Below are 17,155 nucleotides of genomic sequence, written 5' to 3'. Positions count from 1 at the left end.
AGCGGGGTGAGCACGGACCCCCGGCTGGGTGGGTGGGTGGGGGGGCTCGCCCCGAGCGGGCCTGGCCATGTGACCCTCTGCCCACGAGCTGGCCATGTGAGCAGCGTGTTGAGCGAAGAAATGAGAGTCCCAGGCACTCCCGGAGGCCCCCCTGGCAGCCGAAGGGGAGGGCCTGGGGGCAGGGAACAGGACACCCCGAGCAAGAAGGCCCGGGGACAAATGCTGCCTCTCACCGGCTGTGTGGCCTTGGGTGGGTCACCTAACCTCTCTGTGCTCCGCGTGCTTCGCCTTCCTGGCTCGCTTGAGAGGGAACGTGGGAGTAGAAAGGTCTTTGTAAATGGCCATGTATTCCAGAGCCGTCTCTGGGGGCAGCCCGTGTGGTGCCAATGGCAGGGCAGGGCCCCAGAGCCTGACAGCCTCAGGTGAGGTCCAGCCCGGCCTCTTTCTGGCTGTGTGGTGGTGGGCAAGTCGCCTGACCTCCCTGTGCCTCTGTTGTCTCGTACGTAAGGTGGGCCATGACAGCCCCCGCCCTGAAGGTCGTGTGTGTGAATGGGTGGATGTGTGCAAAGAGCCTGGAAGGGCCTGGAACGTTCTAGATGCTCGATAAATGTTAGCTGCCATTACTACTGCTGTTGGTTGTTCCCATGAGATGTTTCCAGCTGCTCGCAGCACCCCTGTGCCCCAGGGAGACTGTCCCCTGTTCCAGCACCACCCTCCGCCTCAGAGCCCTGTGCTCAGCCACCCAGGTCGGGATGAGGGGCCGTCGCTGTCCAGGGTGCCCGCTCTGCCCACCGTGGCCCTTTAACGAGGGGTTTCAAAGCCTCGACTGGGCAGGGGGGCGGCCACCGGCAGGGAAAGCAGCGTCGGAGGACTCTGAGGGTCCCTTCTCCGGGACTGAGCTTTACTTCCTGTGCTGTGGGGGCCCGATCCCCAGGCCTCGCCCTGACCCTGACCCTGACCGCGACCCAGCATGGTGCAGGCCCCAGGCTGTGCCTACTCCTGAGAGCAGTCGCCTGTGTGCAAACAGGCAGCTTCTGGGGGCTCGGGCATGGCCAGAAGGCGGAGGGCCGAGGGTCCCAGGGTGGTGGACCCGTGAGGCTGTCTGGGGTTTGCACGCCTGGGGTTCAGCCTTGGGTGCAGAAGCACGTGTTAGGGACCACCGGACAGCTCAGCCCAGGGCGGTCCTGGCCCCAGCACGGTCACGTGGACCTAGATGGGTGGCTGCAGGGGAGACTGAGGGCTGGTTGGCATGACAGAGGGGCCACTGCCCTTCTAACCTGTAGGCTCAGAGCGGGAGAGGCCGGGAGGGTGGGTGGCACCATGGGGCAGGAAGGTGTGGATGAGATTCTGGGGAGGAGGGCTGCCCGGGCAGGAGTCTGGTGGGGAAAACAAAATGCTTTGCGAGCTCCAGGTGTGTGTGTGGGGGGTGGGGGTGTGGGGGGATGGCAGGCTTCGCCCCCTTATCTGCATGTTTCTGCGTTTCCGGAACCTCTGAAGAATAGGCATGCGTTTTATATAAAGGGGAAAAGCTAAGTTTTTAAAAGAGGAACAGAATGATTGCTACGGAGTCATTTCTGTCTTCTCTCTCTCTTTCTCTCTCTTTCTCGTATTCTCAGGACGCTGGGGAGAGAGTGGACCTAAGAGCCAGGGTGGACATACGGAGAATTTGGCTCACGGTTATAGAACAAGGTCGAGAAGAACTTGCCATTCCCATCCACGGCTCGTCCCAACCCCTCAATACGACCAAGGGACGTGTCTAGACAGGAGATGCTTCCGCCAGGCTGGGGCCGCACCGGAGTCGGAGGCAGGGACCCCACCCAGCTTCCCTGCGAAGGGCGCCCCGCCGCGTGTCAGCTCGGCCGGGGCCTCCACTCGGCAGACGTCCCCGGCGTCACTTACGTTGATGATGACCGCCAGCTTCCCGACACCTCGGAGAATATTGTACCAGATTCCTGGGGGAGGAGAGCAGCGGTTTCAAGACCCCCCCTTGCACCCGGATCTCAGGGACTCGGGCTTGCCGGCCAGTGGGCCCGCTGTGATGCATGGTGGTGAGGAGATGTTCTGGAGCTCTGGGCAGGGGTGGGGCGGGGGGGGGGGGCCCTGGCTGACGACAGAGCTGTTTGTAATCTGCAAGTTGTAGCTTCTGAAAGAGGTGCTTCAAATCAGCTGCTGCCTCTCCCGTGAACCTGTTCACACTGCTAACTGGCGTGGATAAAGCCCTTCCTTCTAGAGAGACAAGACTCACTTTGGGTGCGGTTCCTGCCCCTAAGGGTCCAAGCCCGCGAGGTTCGGGTGTCCTAGACCCGTTGCGCAGCTGTGGTCCTAGGACTGTGTCTAGGGACAGACCAGACGTAGTGTCAGGGCCAACGAGCGGTACCGGGGCCCCTGGCTGGCGACGCCGGCCTCACGACCTGAGTTTCACGTGACAGCAGTGAGGTGCGAGACGCTTCCCGTCCGGGAGCCCTGGTTTCCGCCAGCCCGGGGTTGTCCTGTACCTAATCACGGCTGAGCAGAGGGGGCCCCGCCCAGCACCGGACAAATGCATGTTCCTCTGCCGGCCTCCCCAGCAGAGGTGAGGGGAGCAGGGCCCGGGGAGGAAGTGCCCTGTCTGAGGGCCCCAGGCGGCCTTGCCCCTTAGGCCCCTGACTGCCCCCCTCCTCCTCTAGCCTAGCGGGGCCCTATCGGGCCAGGCGCGTGTCATGGGCAGCTGGTGGGCTCAGAGCCGAGTCCCGGTGGTCCCTCCCTGTCCCGGACCCATCTGAGATGGGGACAGAGGTCTGGTGCTCCTGTCGTCGTGCAACAGGATGGCGGGGTAGGGTTCCTGCACCCAGGGCGGAGACCGCTGCAGGCATGGCCAGGGAGAGCTACACGTGGGCATTTCTGCCCTTGCGGGGGGGCGCTGGGGGGCCACCCGGGCCCGTGGCGTCTGCAAAGACAGCAAGAGTGCAGGCCTGCGGGGCCCAGAAGCGGAGGCCGCAGGCTCAGACGCAGCCGCTGAGCTCCGTGCCGCAGACCCAACTCCGCCAGGCCGCGTGGGAAGCGAGGGTGGCCTCCCCGCCTCCGGCGAGCAGCTCCAGCACCTGAGGGAGCCAGGACCGGACCTTCTCCACGACCGGGGCGGCTCTCAAGGTGCCTTCCCGCCGGAACAGCACGGGCGGGCACCCACCCTGCCTGTCTCCCCTCACGGGGGCCGGCGGGGATGGGGGTGAGCGGGCCGTGGCCCTGGCAGGGGTGACGTGTCCCTGCAAGGTCAGCTGCCGGTGCTTCCTGCCTGCTGCTCGGGGCTGGGAGACCCTTCTGCAGACTCCGGGCTCCCGGGCGGGCCGCGGGCCGCGAGCTGCTCCTCCCTGCGTCTCTCCTGGCGTCCAGAGTGCTGTCTGGCACCTGGGGGCTCGGCGCTCCCGGGTCCACGTTTGCCCAGTGCCCGCAAGAGGGCGGAGAGCCCTCTACATCCTGGCACGGGGGTGTTTCGTCGAGCTCGCTCACGTGTGACTTAAAAAACATTGGTGCTTGCAAAGCAGGATGATGTGTTTTTAAAAACCTGGACCCACAGCTCCTGAGAGAGAGAGAGAGAGAGCCCCGCTCTGGTCCACGGGGGCTGGCACGGCGCCACGGCTGTGGGGGCGCCCCCTCCTGGCCGGGCCACACACTGCGGTTCTGTTCTCTGCAGGCCGGAGCCACCGCGGAAGCCTCCCAAGTCCAGTCCCCGCTGAGCGGGAGGACGGGTCACGGACGAAGGGAGTGCCCGCTGCTCTGTGCCACGAGAGCATCCTCTGGGCCTGCTGTTCACTCCTTCACGTGGCCGCCTGGCCCTGCGGGCTCTGCGTTTGAGACCTCGCAGACAAGGCGCTGGGCCATGGGTAAGCCTGGCACTCCCCGGGGGAGGCGGACCCACCCGAGCGCAGTGCGGGGGAAAGGAGACAGGTGACAGGCCAACGGGCCGCAGGAGGCAAGCCTGGGCAATGGGAGTGTTGAGGAGCCCGGCCCACGGGCCCCACGATGTCTCTGTGTGTCTAGATCCGAGATCCGCTGGGGGACCCCGTGCCGAAATCACGGGGTCTTGTTCAAGACGAGCAAACCCAGGACGCCAGCCCCGCCCGCAGGGTCAGTCTCTGTCTGCGTCTTGACCGTGCCTCTGAGCTACTCGGCCGCACGCTGTAGAGAGCACACGATGCTCCAATGAGCTCCAGATACAAGACGAAAACCTTCCGGCTCCTTGAGAATCTCGGCGGGTGGTGCGGTCTCAGTCTTCAAGGTGTCCCCGCCGCACCGGGGGACGGTAACCCCATTTCCGAGAACGAGACGGGCGGGTGTTCAGTCTCGCGGTGCCCAGGAGCTGAACACGGGCAGCGGCTGTTCTCCAGGAAGGCTCCAAAGAGCCCGGTGTCACAGGTCAGGGCTGGGAAGCTGGGGCCGGGTTCCCCCTGGCAGGGAGCTGGGTCCCCGCAGCGCCCCCCCTCGGAGCCGCCCCTGGCGCCTGGGCGCAGGCCGTGGGGGCCCCTGGGGCCGCGTGTCCCCTCGGGGCGCACACGGATCACAGGAGCAACACAGAGGCCTGTTCGAGGAAAGGTTACGGGGAAGGAGCCCATAAACACCCCGTGAAAACCCGGCACCTTATGCCTCCAACCAAGCAGACAGGAACCAGGAAGTGAGCAGCTGACCCGTAAGAACGGGGAGAAAAGGGGAGCTGTGGGCAAAAGAATGAAGACGGGCGTCCCAGCCTCACTGGCGGCGGGCAGGGAGGGGAGGTGGCCCAGGCGCTCCCTCTCAGCCCGATGGGTTGGCGAGTTTCAGGACGCGGCCGCAGGGGAAGCACTGACAAGCCAAGGGGCCAAAGCAAACACACACCCGCTGTGGGCTCGCCCGGGGCCTCTGGGCGCCTGAGAATCAGGCCTTTGTCGGGGAGGCCACACTCTTGTCTTTACCGCCACAGGGCTCCAGAATTCCCAAGGGCCGTCCAGGGAGCGCCTGGCAAGCGGCCCTTTCCTTCTGGGGACTTTGGTGTGCAACGTAAGCTTTTCCAGGCAAAGCCTCTTCTCACGGACGTGCACAGGAATGGGAGACTGGGGCGGGGGTGGGGGGCGCTGGGGGCTTCCCGTCTCCGCTTCCCGCTCAGCGTTGTTAACTACCTGGCCTCAGTCTCCCCATCCGGTAAACGGGACTGAGGATCTCCCCAAGCTTCCTCGAGAGGTTCCTCGGAGGACCCGACACTGAAGGCCCCAGGAAATGGTCAAGGCCCCTCCCCCAAACCCGGCGTAACCCTCCGGGGTTCATCCTCAAAGCGTGGCACTGTCTGAGTCGTCCACATGGGTGACAAGTGTTTCCCACGAGGATGATCCAGGGCCAGGTGCCGGAGAAGCCCCCACGGTTCAGCAAGGTTGGGTCTGCCCTGATGGCGTCCCGCCCTGGTCTCAGGAAAGTGACAACTTGCCTAACAGGCCACTCAATCTTTGTGTCTTCTGTCAGCACAGACGGGGCCGTTCTAAGTAAAGTTGTATGAAACGGGACTTCAGTGCATCTTTGTGATTTTCCATCTCATTTCAAGACACAGTGGGACCTTCCTTGCCTTCATCTTGAAAGCGGGGTCCTGGTTTAGTTAAGTCGACTCACGTGGAGAGAATCATCTTCACGGGTGACACTGTGGTCAGTTCCCACAATCCCCGCAAGCGCGGCCTCCCGAAACCCTCAGCCTCTCTCCTGCGCCCCCATGAGGAACGCTTAATGACTTGGGGTTAACACCCCGTGGGCCCTGACCCCACAGGCAAGCCATGCAGTGCCCTTGGTGCGTCAGTGGGAGGGGCCCCTTCCCGCCTCCCCTTTCCTGTTTGTGAATGCTGACTGAATACACGACACGCTACAGACTGCCCATCTGTCTAGCTCTGTCTGTGCTCCGGGGGCCACACGGGCAGGAGAGGGGTGGTGCGGAGGGCCTGGGAGAGCACGTGCACCTCGGGGACCTCCTCGTGCAGCAGGCTGGCCCGGGGCCGGGGCGGGGGCGTGCAGGAGCCTCGACGTCTCGAGCCCCCCACACCCGGCCCCCGCGTCTCCATCCAGCACAGGCGCGCCAAGGAGCCCAGGGGGACACGTGCCTGACCCCACTCCTCCGGCTCTGGGTCAGGCTCCTGGGGAGCAGGACTCCCTCCCCAAACCCGGCGTGCCCTGAGAGTCAGCTCCCGAGGGTCACTCACCGATGTCTTTGGCTCTGACGGCCACCGGCCTGCGGAGCTCGGTGACAAACTTTTTGGCGTCCAGGCGGATCTCGATGATGTTATTCAGCAGCGCGAACAGCGGGGCCAGGGGGAAGGACGCGACGAACAAGGTGACAAAGCCAAACTGGATTACTGCAAGGGGAGCAGGACAATTAGCTCGTTGCCATGCCCCTCGGCCCCCACAGTGGGACCCCGTGGCGGCGGCCCCCAAGGCGGATCTCTAGAGTGGGACCCCATGGCAGGATGCACGGCCCCACGTGCCGCAAGTTGAACTGCGTGTGCTGGGTCTGGCTCGCGTCCTGCCTCTGACGTGGCCCCTGCACCCACATAAGAAGGGCCCTGGGGACACACCCACTGCAACCCTGGGTGACCCCGGGCTAGGAGGGGGCTGTAGGGAAGATTCCACATTTTGCTCTGGCCCTCACTGTTGACCCCAGAATAACGGGTATGCACTCACTTATCGAACATCTCATCCTAACAGATCACGGGGAAAAGGCCCCGTGCGCAGGAAGGCCCAGCCTCGGTGCCCTTGCCGTGCCTGGGCTGGCAAGGGCCTGGCGGGGGCAGTCCTGAGCAGCCAGGGGTCCCGCCACCACCCCTGGTCTCCCAGAGCCCCGTCGTCCCCTCCCGTGGGGCCTCGGGGAGCTGGTGGGGCCCATTGTCCAGGACGGTCCGCCTCGTGTCCCTCCTCTTGCCCATCACCCTCACGGTCAGCAAGCCGGCGGTGGGGCTTCGCCCGCGGGCGCCGCGGCCAGCGCGGAGCCGGGCTCCGGGGAGAGGTCAAGTAAAGGTTGCTGCACGGAACCGAACGGGGGAGGCCGGTTCAGGAACTGTACAGTATGTCCAAGGGCCCTGGCTGCCAGGCGGTAAACAAGGAAGCCGGCAGAATGTCACCGTGTGCCCGGCAGGCTGAGTGTGGCCATTGTTAGCGCCGCAGGTGGGGGCCCCAGGGGAGCCTCCGTCTGGGAGCCGGGCCGCTGGCTTCTCCCTGGGCCCGGGGGCCTCCGCGGGACGCTTGTATGGACGTGGCCTTGCCTGAAGGCGGCTCTAGAGGTGACGGAGGCCTCAGACGAGCTTGGCTGTGGGCCCCGTGTGGGCTGCTGGTGCCCGAGGCCGTGGGGTCCCCGCTCCCGCCCGGTGCTGCCTCCTGTTGGTGGATCTCGAAGCGGGCAGGGGAGCCGGTGATGGCTTGGGGCTGGGCTTCCAGCTGCGCCTTCTTTCCGGTCTCGGGCGTTGTGTGCCACAGGCGTTCGGGGGGTCCATCCTCCAGGAGGAGACCGGCGGCGGGTACGGCGTGGGCCACAGGGCGGGCCGCTCCCCGAGCGGGCAGGGGCCTGCCCCAGGGTCTTACCGTACCCAACAGGAAAGTGGGACGTAACCTCCGGCCGCCCCGGGAATCCAAATCTGGGGGGGCACCTGTCTCCCAGCCGGTGACGGGCCACTTTTCTCGCTGCCTGGTCTCCCGCTGGCCTCAGGCAGGCAGGGGTGACCCTCCTCCCAGACCCCAGGGCTGAGACTAGACAGCCAGGGAGTGAGCAGGCCCATGGGGGTCCACGGAGGTCCACGAGGGCGAGGGAGCCCCCCGACCGTCTCTGGTTCATCTTGGATTTCGTTGCAGGAGAAAAGAGAATGGGATCTGAACACGGCACCGTCTCCAGTTTTCAAAGTCTTAACGCGCTTTTCCTTCTGAGTCAATGGCGAGGTGCTTCTTGACAAATCGTCAGGGGAGCTGGGTAGGACACTGAGCTAGCAGGAGAGGGGCACTCGAGGGGGCCACGCTGCCTTGTTCGGGTATCTGTTACCAAGGCTAGGTCCCGGGTCCCACCCTGCACAGACCTGGTCCCGGAGCCGGCATTTAAAACGTGCTGTCCGTGGTGGCCAGGGGCCCTCCACCCTGGGACCCCTCCGCCGGGGTCTCCCTGACCACCTTTGCTTGTCTATTCTCCAAACGCACATGTACGAGTGCCCACCATACACCTCGGAGGACCGCCGTGGGCCTGCTCCCTCCCTGGCTGTCTAGTCTCAGCCCTGGGGTCCGGGAGGAGGGTCACCCCTGCCTGCCGGGATCCGTTCTAGGTGTAGGGGGTATGGCCGTGAAGAGAAAAAAGGGTCCTGCTGTCACAGGACTTCCCTCACTCTGCCGGGGGATAGAGGCGAAGGCACGACGGGGACTTGAGAGGCCGGCTGGTGCCAGGTGTCAGAGCAGGGGAGGAGGCCCAGGGTCACGGCTGGCAGGGCAGGGGCTGCCCCTTTAAACACGTGGTCAGGAAGACCCCTCTGGTGGGGTCTGAAGGGAGAGAGTAAGTCACACAGGTATGAGGGAGGCAGGGCACGGCTAGTGCAAAGGCCCCGTGGCAGGCATGAGTGTTTGGGTAACGGCAAGGGGGCCGGTCTGGCGGGAATGGAGGGGGGAGGTGGGGCCGAGGGGCTCCAGGTGGCCGTGCAGGCTGCACCCGCCCTTTCCTCACTTCTCTCTCTGGCCCCGCTCAGAGTGCTGTGCCACCTCTGAGTATCCTCCCGTCCAGAGACGCAGCTGCTTGGTGACATGGTTCCGCCCCTGCGTCATCTCCTTTCATTTTCCAGTTTACTTCTTTATCTTGAGAGAGAGCACGAGGAGGGGCGGGGCAGAGCGGGAGAGGAAATCCCAGGCAGGCTCTGCGCCCCACGCGGGGCTCGGCTCACGAGCCGGGGGATCACGACCCGGCCCGAGATCAAGGGTCGCACGCGCAAGCCGCTGAGCCCCCCGGGGGCCTCTCCGGTGCACGGGGCTGCGGGAGCCCCCCCCCCCCGCCCCAGGCGCCCGGCCCCCACTCACTCATCTCCATGTACTCTGGGGTGAGGCCGGCGAAAGGCTCCAGCGTGTAATCCGCCTCGTAGCGCTGCCTCTTCTTCCCGTACTCGTCGTGGTCGGGGGGGCTCTGGCGCCTGAGCCTCAGGTAGCGGATGAACTTCTTCATCTTCCTGAGGGGACACAGCGTCACTGCGGCTGGGTGTCTGGGAAGACGGCTCGGGGCCCGTCCCCTGCGAGTCGCGTTTCTAATTCTCGGAGCCGGTGTGTGTTTTAAGCCCTAACGCGCTGGGAGCGCCTCTCCGTCCGGGATTTCCCCTGCCCTCCCCCCAGAGGCAGGGGTCGAGTGTCCTCGCTTGGTTTTTGACAGAGGGCACGGGTGCAGGGAGGGCACACGGCCACCTGAAGCCCCAGGAAGGGCCCGGCAGGTGTCAGGGGACAGCGCGGTGGGGGCGGGGCGTGGGTCACTGAAAAGCGTCCAGTGTCCCTGATTCCAGAGGGCAGGCGGCCGTGGAGAGGGAGCGGGGCGCGACTCTCAAAGGGCACGAGGTAAGGACACAGAGCCTCCAAGGGGTCCACCTGCTGATCACAGGGAGCCGGCTCGCGTGTCTGAGGGCGCCTGTCAGCGCCCCGAATCCTCAGCCCGCTGGGGAGCAGGGGGTCATCTCGGCCTCCACCCCACCCCGGCCCCCACGGGGTGGCTCTGCCCGGCCTCCCCCCGCCCGCCCTCCCCATCTCCCTGTTCCTGGTGCCCCATCCTGGTCCAGACCCCACGCCACCTGTCACTCACTCAGACCACCCCAGAGCCCCCCCGGGGCCCCATAGGGCCCCATCCCCCGGCCCCCGCTCTACTCGGGCCCGAGGCCACACGCTACTCACGGGATGCCGATCTCAAACAGGTTGTTTTGAATGAGCTGCTTGCCCAGCATGATGATGCTGAGCTGGATACAGAGCTCCATCAGGCAGCCCCCTGGGGCACACTGCGGGACAGAGAGCAGGTGCGTCAGCCCCTCCCCCACTGCGGGACAGAGAGCAGGTGCGTCAGGCCCCCACACCCCCACTGCGGGACAGAGAGCAGGTGCGTCAGCCCCTCCCCCACTGGGGGACAGAGAGCAGGGGCATCAGGCCCCCCCACCCCCACTGCCGGACGGACAGCAGGTGCATTAGCCCCTCCCCCACTGCGGGACAGAGAGCAGGTACATCAGGCCCCCCCACCCCCACTGCGGGACAGAGAGCAGGTGCGTCAGCCCCCCCCCCCCACTGCGGGACAGAGAGCAGGTGCGTCAGCCCCTCCCCCACCGCGGGACAGAGAGCAGGTGCGTCAGCCCCTCCCCCACTGCGGGACAGAGAGCAGGTACATCAGGCCCCCCCTCCCCCACTGCGGGACAGAGAGCAGGTACATCAGGCCCCCCCCCCCCCACTGCGGGACAGAGAGCAGGTGCGTCAGCCCCCCCCCACTGCGGGACAGAGAGCAGGTGCGTCAGCCCCTCCCCCACTGCGGGACAGAGAGCAGGTGCGTCAGCCCCTCCCCCACTGGGGGACAGAGAGGAGGTGCATCAGCCCCCCCCCCCCCCACTGCGGGACAGAGAGCAGGTGCGTCAGCTCCTCCCCCACTGCGGGACAGAGAGCAGGTGCGTTCAGGCCCCCACACCCCCACTGCGGGACAGAGAGCAGGTGCATCAGCCCCTCCCCCACTGGGGGACAGACAGGAGGTGCATCAGCCCCCCTCCCCCACTGCGGGACAGAGAGCAGGTGCGTCAGCCCCTCCCCCACTGCGGGACAGAGAGCAGGTGCGTCAGCCCCTCCCACACTGGGGGACAGAGAGGAGGTGCATCCGCCCCCCCCCCACTGCGGGACAGAGAGCAGGTGCGTCAGGCCCCCACACCCCCACTGCGGGACAGAGAGCAGGTGCGTCAGCCCCTCCCCCACTGGGGGACAGAGAGCAGGGGCATCAGGCCCCCCCACCCCAGTGCCGGACGGACAGCAGGTGCATTAGCCCCTCCCCCACTGCGGGACAGAGAGCAGGTACATCAGGCCCCCCCACCCCCACTGCGGGACAGAGAACAGGTGCGTCAGCCCCTCCCCAACTGGGGGACAGAGAGGAGGTGCGTCAGCCCCCCCCCCCACTGCGGGACAGACAGCAGGGGCATCAGGCACCCCCACCCCCACTGCCAGACGGACAGCAGGTGCGTCAGCCCCTCCCCCACTGGGGGACAGAGAGGAGGTGCACCAGCCCCCCCACCCCACTGCGGGACAGAGAGCAGGTACATCAGGCCCCCCCACCCCCACTGCCGGACGGACAGCAGGTGCACATCAGCCCCTCCCCCACTGGGGGACAGAGAGCAGGTGCGTCAGCCCCTCCCCCACTGGGGGACAGAGAGGAGGTGCGTCAGCCCCCCCACCCCCACTGCCGGACAGACAGCAGGTGCATTAGCCCCTCCCCCACTGGGGGACAGAGAAGAGGTGCATCAGAACCCCCCCCCCCACTGCGGGACAGACAGCAGGGGCATCAGGCCCCCCCACCCCCACTGCGGGACAGAGAGCAGGTGCGTCAGCCCCTCCCCCACTGGGGGACAGAGAGCAAGTACATCAGGCCCCTCCCACCCCCACTGCCGGACAGACAGCAGGTGCATCAGCCCCTCCCCCACTGGGGGACAGAGAGCAGGTGCATCAGACCCCCCCCCCACCCCTGCAGGACAGACAGCAGTGGGCATCAGGCCCCCCTTCCCCTGCCCATCCTGGAGAGACGGCCGCAGCCCCCAGCGAGGGGAGGTCAGCCCTCACGTTGTGGGTTGAATGTGTCTTTCACAGAGATATGTCCGCATCGTAACCCCCAGAACCACAGAGTGACCTTAGTTGGAAAAAGGGTCTTTGTAGACGTGACCGAGTTAAGACGAGGTCACGCCGTAGTAGGTGGGCCCTGATCCCGTCACTGGTGTCCTCGTGAGAAGAGAAAACACACAGATACACAGAAGACTGTCTGAAGACACAGAGATTGGAGGGCCAGCCGAGGATGTCGGGACAGAGGCCTGGAGAGCCCGCTCCTGAGCCTTCAAAGGGAGCACAGCCCTGCTGGCTCCTTGATTTGGGCTTCTGGGCTCTAGAACCGTGAGAGAATATACATTCCTGTTGTTTCGGGGCCACCTGATCTGTGGTCTTTGGCTACAGCGGCCTGGTCCCATGAACCACTGTCCATCTACAGTCCCTGTGTGGCCGCAGCAGGCCGGGGCCTGTGTAGTTGGCAAGCCACGTGGTGAGGCAGCTGGCCACCCTCTGAGGTCTAACGTCCCTGTCCCCTGTCCTTGCTGGGCCTGCACCAACTGCCTTAGGCTGGGTGATGGGCTGGCAGGTAACGGACCAGAAGCTTCGCTTGTCCAAGTGAAGAGAGCTCACGGGACACGGGGCGGCCCTCTGGGGCAGAGCTGACCCCTCTATAGGCCCAGGACAACATTTTTTACACTGTTACCACAGAATTTATGTTGGAGAGCACAATTTCATTTAAAAAATGATGTCCTTTGCTCTATTCATTTTACAAAGGCATTTCTCCAATTCCTGCGACTATTAAAGAATTTGGCAGGGTATCATTTACGTAAAGAACGAGTCATAGAAGGGGAGATCGCTTCACGGTCCTTTTGCAAACATGTTACTGCATGTCTTGGGACGTTCAGGGGCCGGCACTCAGGGGGCTGAACCTCTAGGCTGTGCCCTGGGCAGCCAGATCACCCTGTACCTGAAGCCCACCCCCATGCTCTCTACCGTGTTTCACAGGGTCTTTATCAGAAGACCTATCCCTTGTTTCCAATAAGCTGAATTATCCTGGGCATTAAACTGGCTGACTGTTCCCGAGGCCTGAGCCACAGGCGGCCCTGGGGCCCCGGCTTGGTCTGACGGGGCTGCAGGAGCCAACTGAGTGGCAGGTGCGCTAACCAGACCCACGGTGGCTGGACCGGCCAAGCAAAAGCCAAAGGCCACCAGCACAGATTTAGGGGAGAGAGGTGGGCCTTTCTATGTTAAAGTCAAACAGTGAAGCTCAGGTCTGTTTCTCCCCCACGAATCCATTCTAACCAGAGACAAAAACATTCTAGATGCTAGAAAGGGGGGGGGGAAATACAACTGGCATCGTTCTTTGGTCTCTCCTTTGGGGGTGATCCTACATGGACACACCAAGTGAGAGCAAAACCCCACCCCAGCGGCCGGGCAGCAGAAAAGGACTCCCCCAAGAAGGAGGGAAACACTACTGGACAACATCTGCTTCTGCCGAGTCTGCCGTGGGGACACAACCGGGGAAGGAGAACAGAACACGGGGTCAGTTACCTCCTCCATCCGGAAAGAACGGAAAATGTACACGTAGTCACCCGGTGCGGCCGACAAACCTGCAACGAGGGGGGGCAGTGGGAGAGGAGGGGCAGCGCGGGGAGACCCCGAGGAGGGGGCTGGATCCCACCCCCCCCCCCGAGCACACCCCCAGGCTGAGCCAAGACTGCCGTGCTGTGTATTACTCCCAACCCACGGGGGTGAGACGAGACGGAACTTCAGAGGGAAACCCAGAGGGAAGGCCCCCCCACTCCGGCCCTGGGCAGCAGGGTGGGGGTGGGGAACTGAGGCGAAGCAGCTGGGAGGGCAGACCGTTCCACCTGCCACGGTCAAGTCGGGTGGGGGAGGGGAGGTCCCTGAGGCAGCTTCTCGGCCTCCCGCAGGACGTTCAGGGCGGGGGCCTCTCAGGTCCTGCCCCGTTGTCATGCATGATCTCAGGGGAGCCTGGACCCCTTGGCTGGGGCTCTGGCATGGGACGGTGGCCACTAAATCACACGATGCTGAGGAAGAAGCCTTTGGAGGAGTTCTGGGATCACACCCGCTAGCTCCTGGCAGGAGGGGTGCTGGGGAGTCTCGGGGGGTGGGCCACAAGCCCCTCCGAGCCCAGGGTGGCTCAGAGGGTCCCGGCACAGGGTTTGCCACACCACTAGCTGGAACAGCAAGCTGGCCACGACTGCCCTTCTCCTACCTTCTCCTGCAACCCTAATCCTCTCCAGTCATCCCGCCCCCCTGTGAGGGCACCTGGAGCTCACTGCCCAGGGCTCCGCTGCCTGGGGTCCTGTTGTCGAGGGTCCCCTACTGCCTGGGTACCTGGTTCCCAGGGTCCCTCCTGTCTGGGGTCCCTCCTGCCCCGGGTCCCTGCTGCCCAGGGTCCCTCCTGTCTGGGGTCCCTGCCTGCCTGGGGTCCCTGGTTCCCGGGGTCCCTCCTGTCTGGGTGTCCCTCCTGCCTGGGGTCCCTGGTATCTGGGTCCCTCCCGTCTGGGTCCCTCCTGCCTGGGGTCCCCTTCCTGCCCCGGGTCCCCTGCTGTCTGGGGTCTCTGCTATCCTGGGGTCCCTGCTGGTCTGGCACCCCTGTAGAAGCCAGGTCTCTCCATGGGCTCGGTGGCAGTGAGAACCACACTGACCGCTCTGCCCTGGGCCTTGGCCTGCGGCCTGCAGGGAGATGGGGAGGAGAGTCTCTCCTGCACCGGGAGGACCGTGTTGGGAGAGACCATGAGTTTCAGTAACTGAAGTCCCTACCTGCCTTTGAAGAAAGCCACGTAAAAGATGGGGGTGTAGGAATTCACGAACTTCAGCAGGAAAGCCTTGAAGATCAGCCTCTCCTCGAAGCTCTTCTCCGTCTTTGGGACTTCTAGAAGGGGTGAGATGCACGTGACCACGTATTCCCCTCTCACGTGAGTGAAGCCCAGAGAGGGTGAGGGGCCAGCCCAAGGCCCCACAGCGGGAAGGCGGCCACGGTCGCCTGGGGCGCGCACTCACCAATCTTGGTGAGCCACCTGGCTATGCAGCCGTAGACCTCGTCCAGGAGGATGATGACCACCAGGTTGATGATGACCGCGGTGGCCGTGACCGTGACCCGGATGTTGGACCGCACGGACGGGGAGGAGTTCATGGCTAAGGCGGCTGCGGTGGAGATCCTGTAGATGATGACTCCCAGGACGATGGCGAAGGTCACGGCAATCTGCGGGGGGAGGAGGTCCCGTCAGACCCCCACACGCCTAGCTCCAGCCCCAAGCCTACAGCAATTCAGGTTCGACACAGACATGGGCTCCTGTCACCCTCTCGATGCCAGGGCTCTAGGCTGGCAATCTTCACGGACAGATGAACGAGGGACTGGTTTCTGTTTTTCTGAAAAAAGGCACTGAGTTCAGAGAGGCTGGGTAAGCAGGCCAGGTCACCCAGCTCGAGCCGGGATTCACCAGGTGAGTCCACGCAGCCTGACATTCACGGGGTCTCTCCGCCACCTGCCGTGGGGCACCGTGCCTCCTTCCCCACCCACGGACCCCAACAGGGCACAGGGTGGTTGGAACCCCGGGGGCTGGCCCTGGTGTGCGGAGCCAGGCTGACTTGGGGGGGGAGGTTCTGCCCACAGTGTGGCCCTGAGCGGGAGGCGTTCGGGTAACCGAGGCGGGGGGGGGGGGGGGGGTGCGCTGGCTGGGATGGTGACTTTAGTCCGTGTGGGGCTCTGGGTTCCTCTTCCTTTTCCTCGGAGGCCCTAACTCCCCACGGATGATTCCATCTTTGCTCTCAAGCTGTCCTGCACTGGCAGGAGGACACAGGCAGCTCCCCCCCCACCCCAGGGACGCACTGAGGATCCCCCCCACCCCAGGGACGCACTGAGGATCCCCCCACCCCAGGGACGCACTGAGGGATCCCCCCACCCCAAGGACGCACTGAGAAGGAGGGTTGGCTGAGCCCAGCTGTGGACCAAGCCCAACTCCACCTGTGGGCCAGGCTCTGTGCTTTTTCCGTTCCCTCCTGCGTGACCCGTGTCACTTCTTCCCGTTAAGGGTGGGGCAGGGCAGGCCCTGCCCGGTTAGGCTGGTCCCTCATGGCTCCCGGGACTGGGACCGTGCTGCAGAGGCGTGGGGCTGTCCTCTGTGTCTCAGGTCACAGCCTGGAAAACTTGTGGCTTCCCCCCCCTCCCCCCCCCCCCCCCCCCGAGCAAGGCTGCAGCCATCAGAATCTAGGAAAGCTCCTGTTTTAAAACTTCGCTCTGCACACATCTGTGGGTGCCCGTGGTGACCACGCCCCGCTCAGGAAGCTTCTGCAGCCCACGCCACACCCTGACCGAGTTCCCCCGCCAGCCCCGGGAATGGAGGGCTTGAGGGCTTTCCTCGGAAACTCCCTCTCTCCTGCCAAAGGGCCCCACCCAGGGGAGGGCACCACCCGGCCCCAGAGACGGCCCCAGGCAGGCACGTGGAGGTGGGGACAGGGCGGCTGGCCCGCGGGATGACTCAGTGGGGAGGGTGTCCCCCTCTCCCGCCAAGGGGCTGTGCGCCCCCACAACGGTCTCACTGCCCGCGGGCGATCCCCACCTCTGGGTCAAAAGGGCCACGGGGGTCTAGCCGGCGTGTTCACACTGGCTTTCCCCGGGACCAGGAACGTGGGGGCGCACTCAACCAGCGTGTGCTCGGTGAATGAAGCTCCTGGGCGGGGACAGAGCGTGGCTGATTCATCCATGAGGGACAAAGGCACGCCCCCCACCTCCAGTTGGGTTCACACAGAGCAGGGGGACTCTGGGGACAGGATGCCTGAGTGGCACCTGGGCCTACCACCTCCTGCCTGGTGGCCTGGGGGAGGGACGAGCCCCGTGGCCTGTGTCCTCATCAGCAGGAGGGGGAGGCATCAGGCCAGGCAGGTTTCCCAGGACTCGTGAGAGACGCCCCGCAGGCCCTAAGGCCGCTGGATACGCACTCAGCACACCGGTCCGGTCCACGGCGGCCAACCCCAGGCCCCTGGGTATCAGCCCACAGGGCTGGGGGCCGTGTGAGACTCTAATGTAAAGCTGGGCAAGGGGCCGGTCCTTTGTACAGTGCCCGCAGGTGGCCCTGACCTCTCGGGGAGGATCAAAGAGCAGCTAGCCGGGGGCCGAGGCCTTCCGGGGATGAGACCCAACTCATGTGGGGTGAAAACCCCCAAAGAGAGCCAGGGTGTTGGCTGATTTAAATCAGCAGCGTTGATGAGCCCGGAGTGACAGACCCTTGGCGAGGTGGCTGCCTGGGAGGCGGGAGGGCTCTGGCCAAGACGTAGCTGCTTCAACAGCACTGTTCTCATTCTTGTTCTGTCTGTGCATTATTTATTTCATGATTTTCTTAAAAAAAAAAAAAAAAACCCAAAAAAC

General features: G+C 64.7%; 1 protein-coding gene across 1 annotated transcript in view; it reads right to left on the bottom strand.

Moving 5' to 3' along the window:
* ANO1 (anoctamin 1) overlaps positions 1-17,155 on the bottom strand; it is an 80,658-nt gene that overhangs the window by 6,401 nt on the left and 57,102 nt on the right. Inside the window, 8 exon segments of the mRNA XM_032594949.1 lie at positions 1,900-1,952; positions 6,189-6,341; positions 9,025-9,170; positions 9,877-9,977; positions 13,312-13,356; positions 13,358-13,370; positions 14,551-14,662; positions 14,791-14,992. Of these exon segments, the coding sequence (XP_032450840.1) occupies positions 1,900-1,952; positions 6,189-6,341; positions 9,025-9,170; positions 9,877-9,977; positions 13,312-13,356; positions 13,358-13,370; positions 14,551-14,662; positions 14,791-14,992 (825 nt within the window).

Source organism: Lynx canadensis, chromosome D1 (assembly GCF_007474595.2).
Source record: "Lynx canadensis isolate LIC74 chromosome D1, mLynCan4.pri.v2, whole genome shotgun sequence".
NCBI classification, from domain to species: Eukaryota; Metazoa; Chordata; class Mammalia; order Carnivora; family Felidae; genus Lynx; species Lynx canadensis.
The sequence above is the reverse complement of the archived record's forward strand: the minus strand, read 5'-3'. Positions and strand labels throughout refer to the sequence as shown.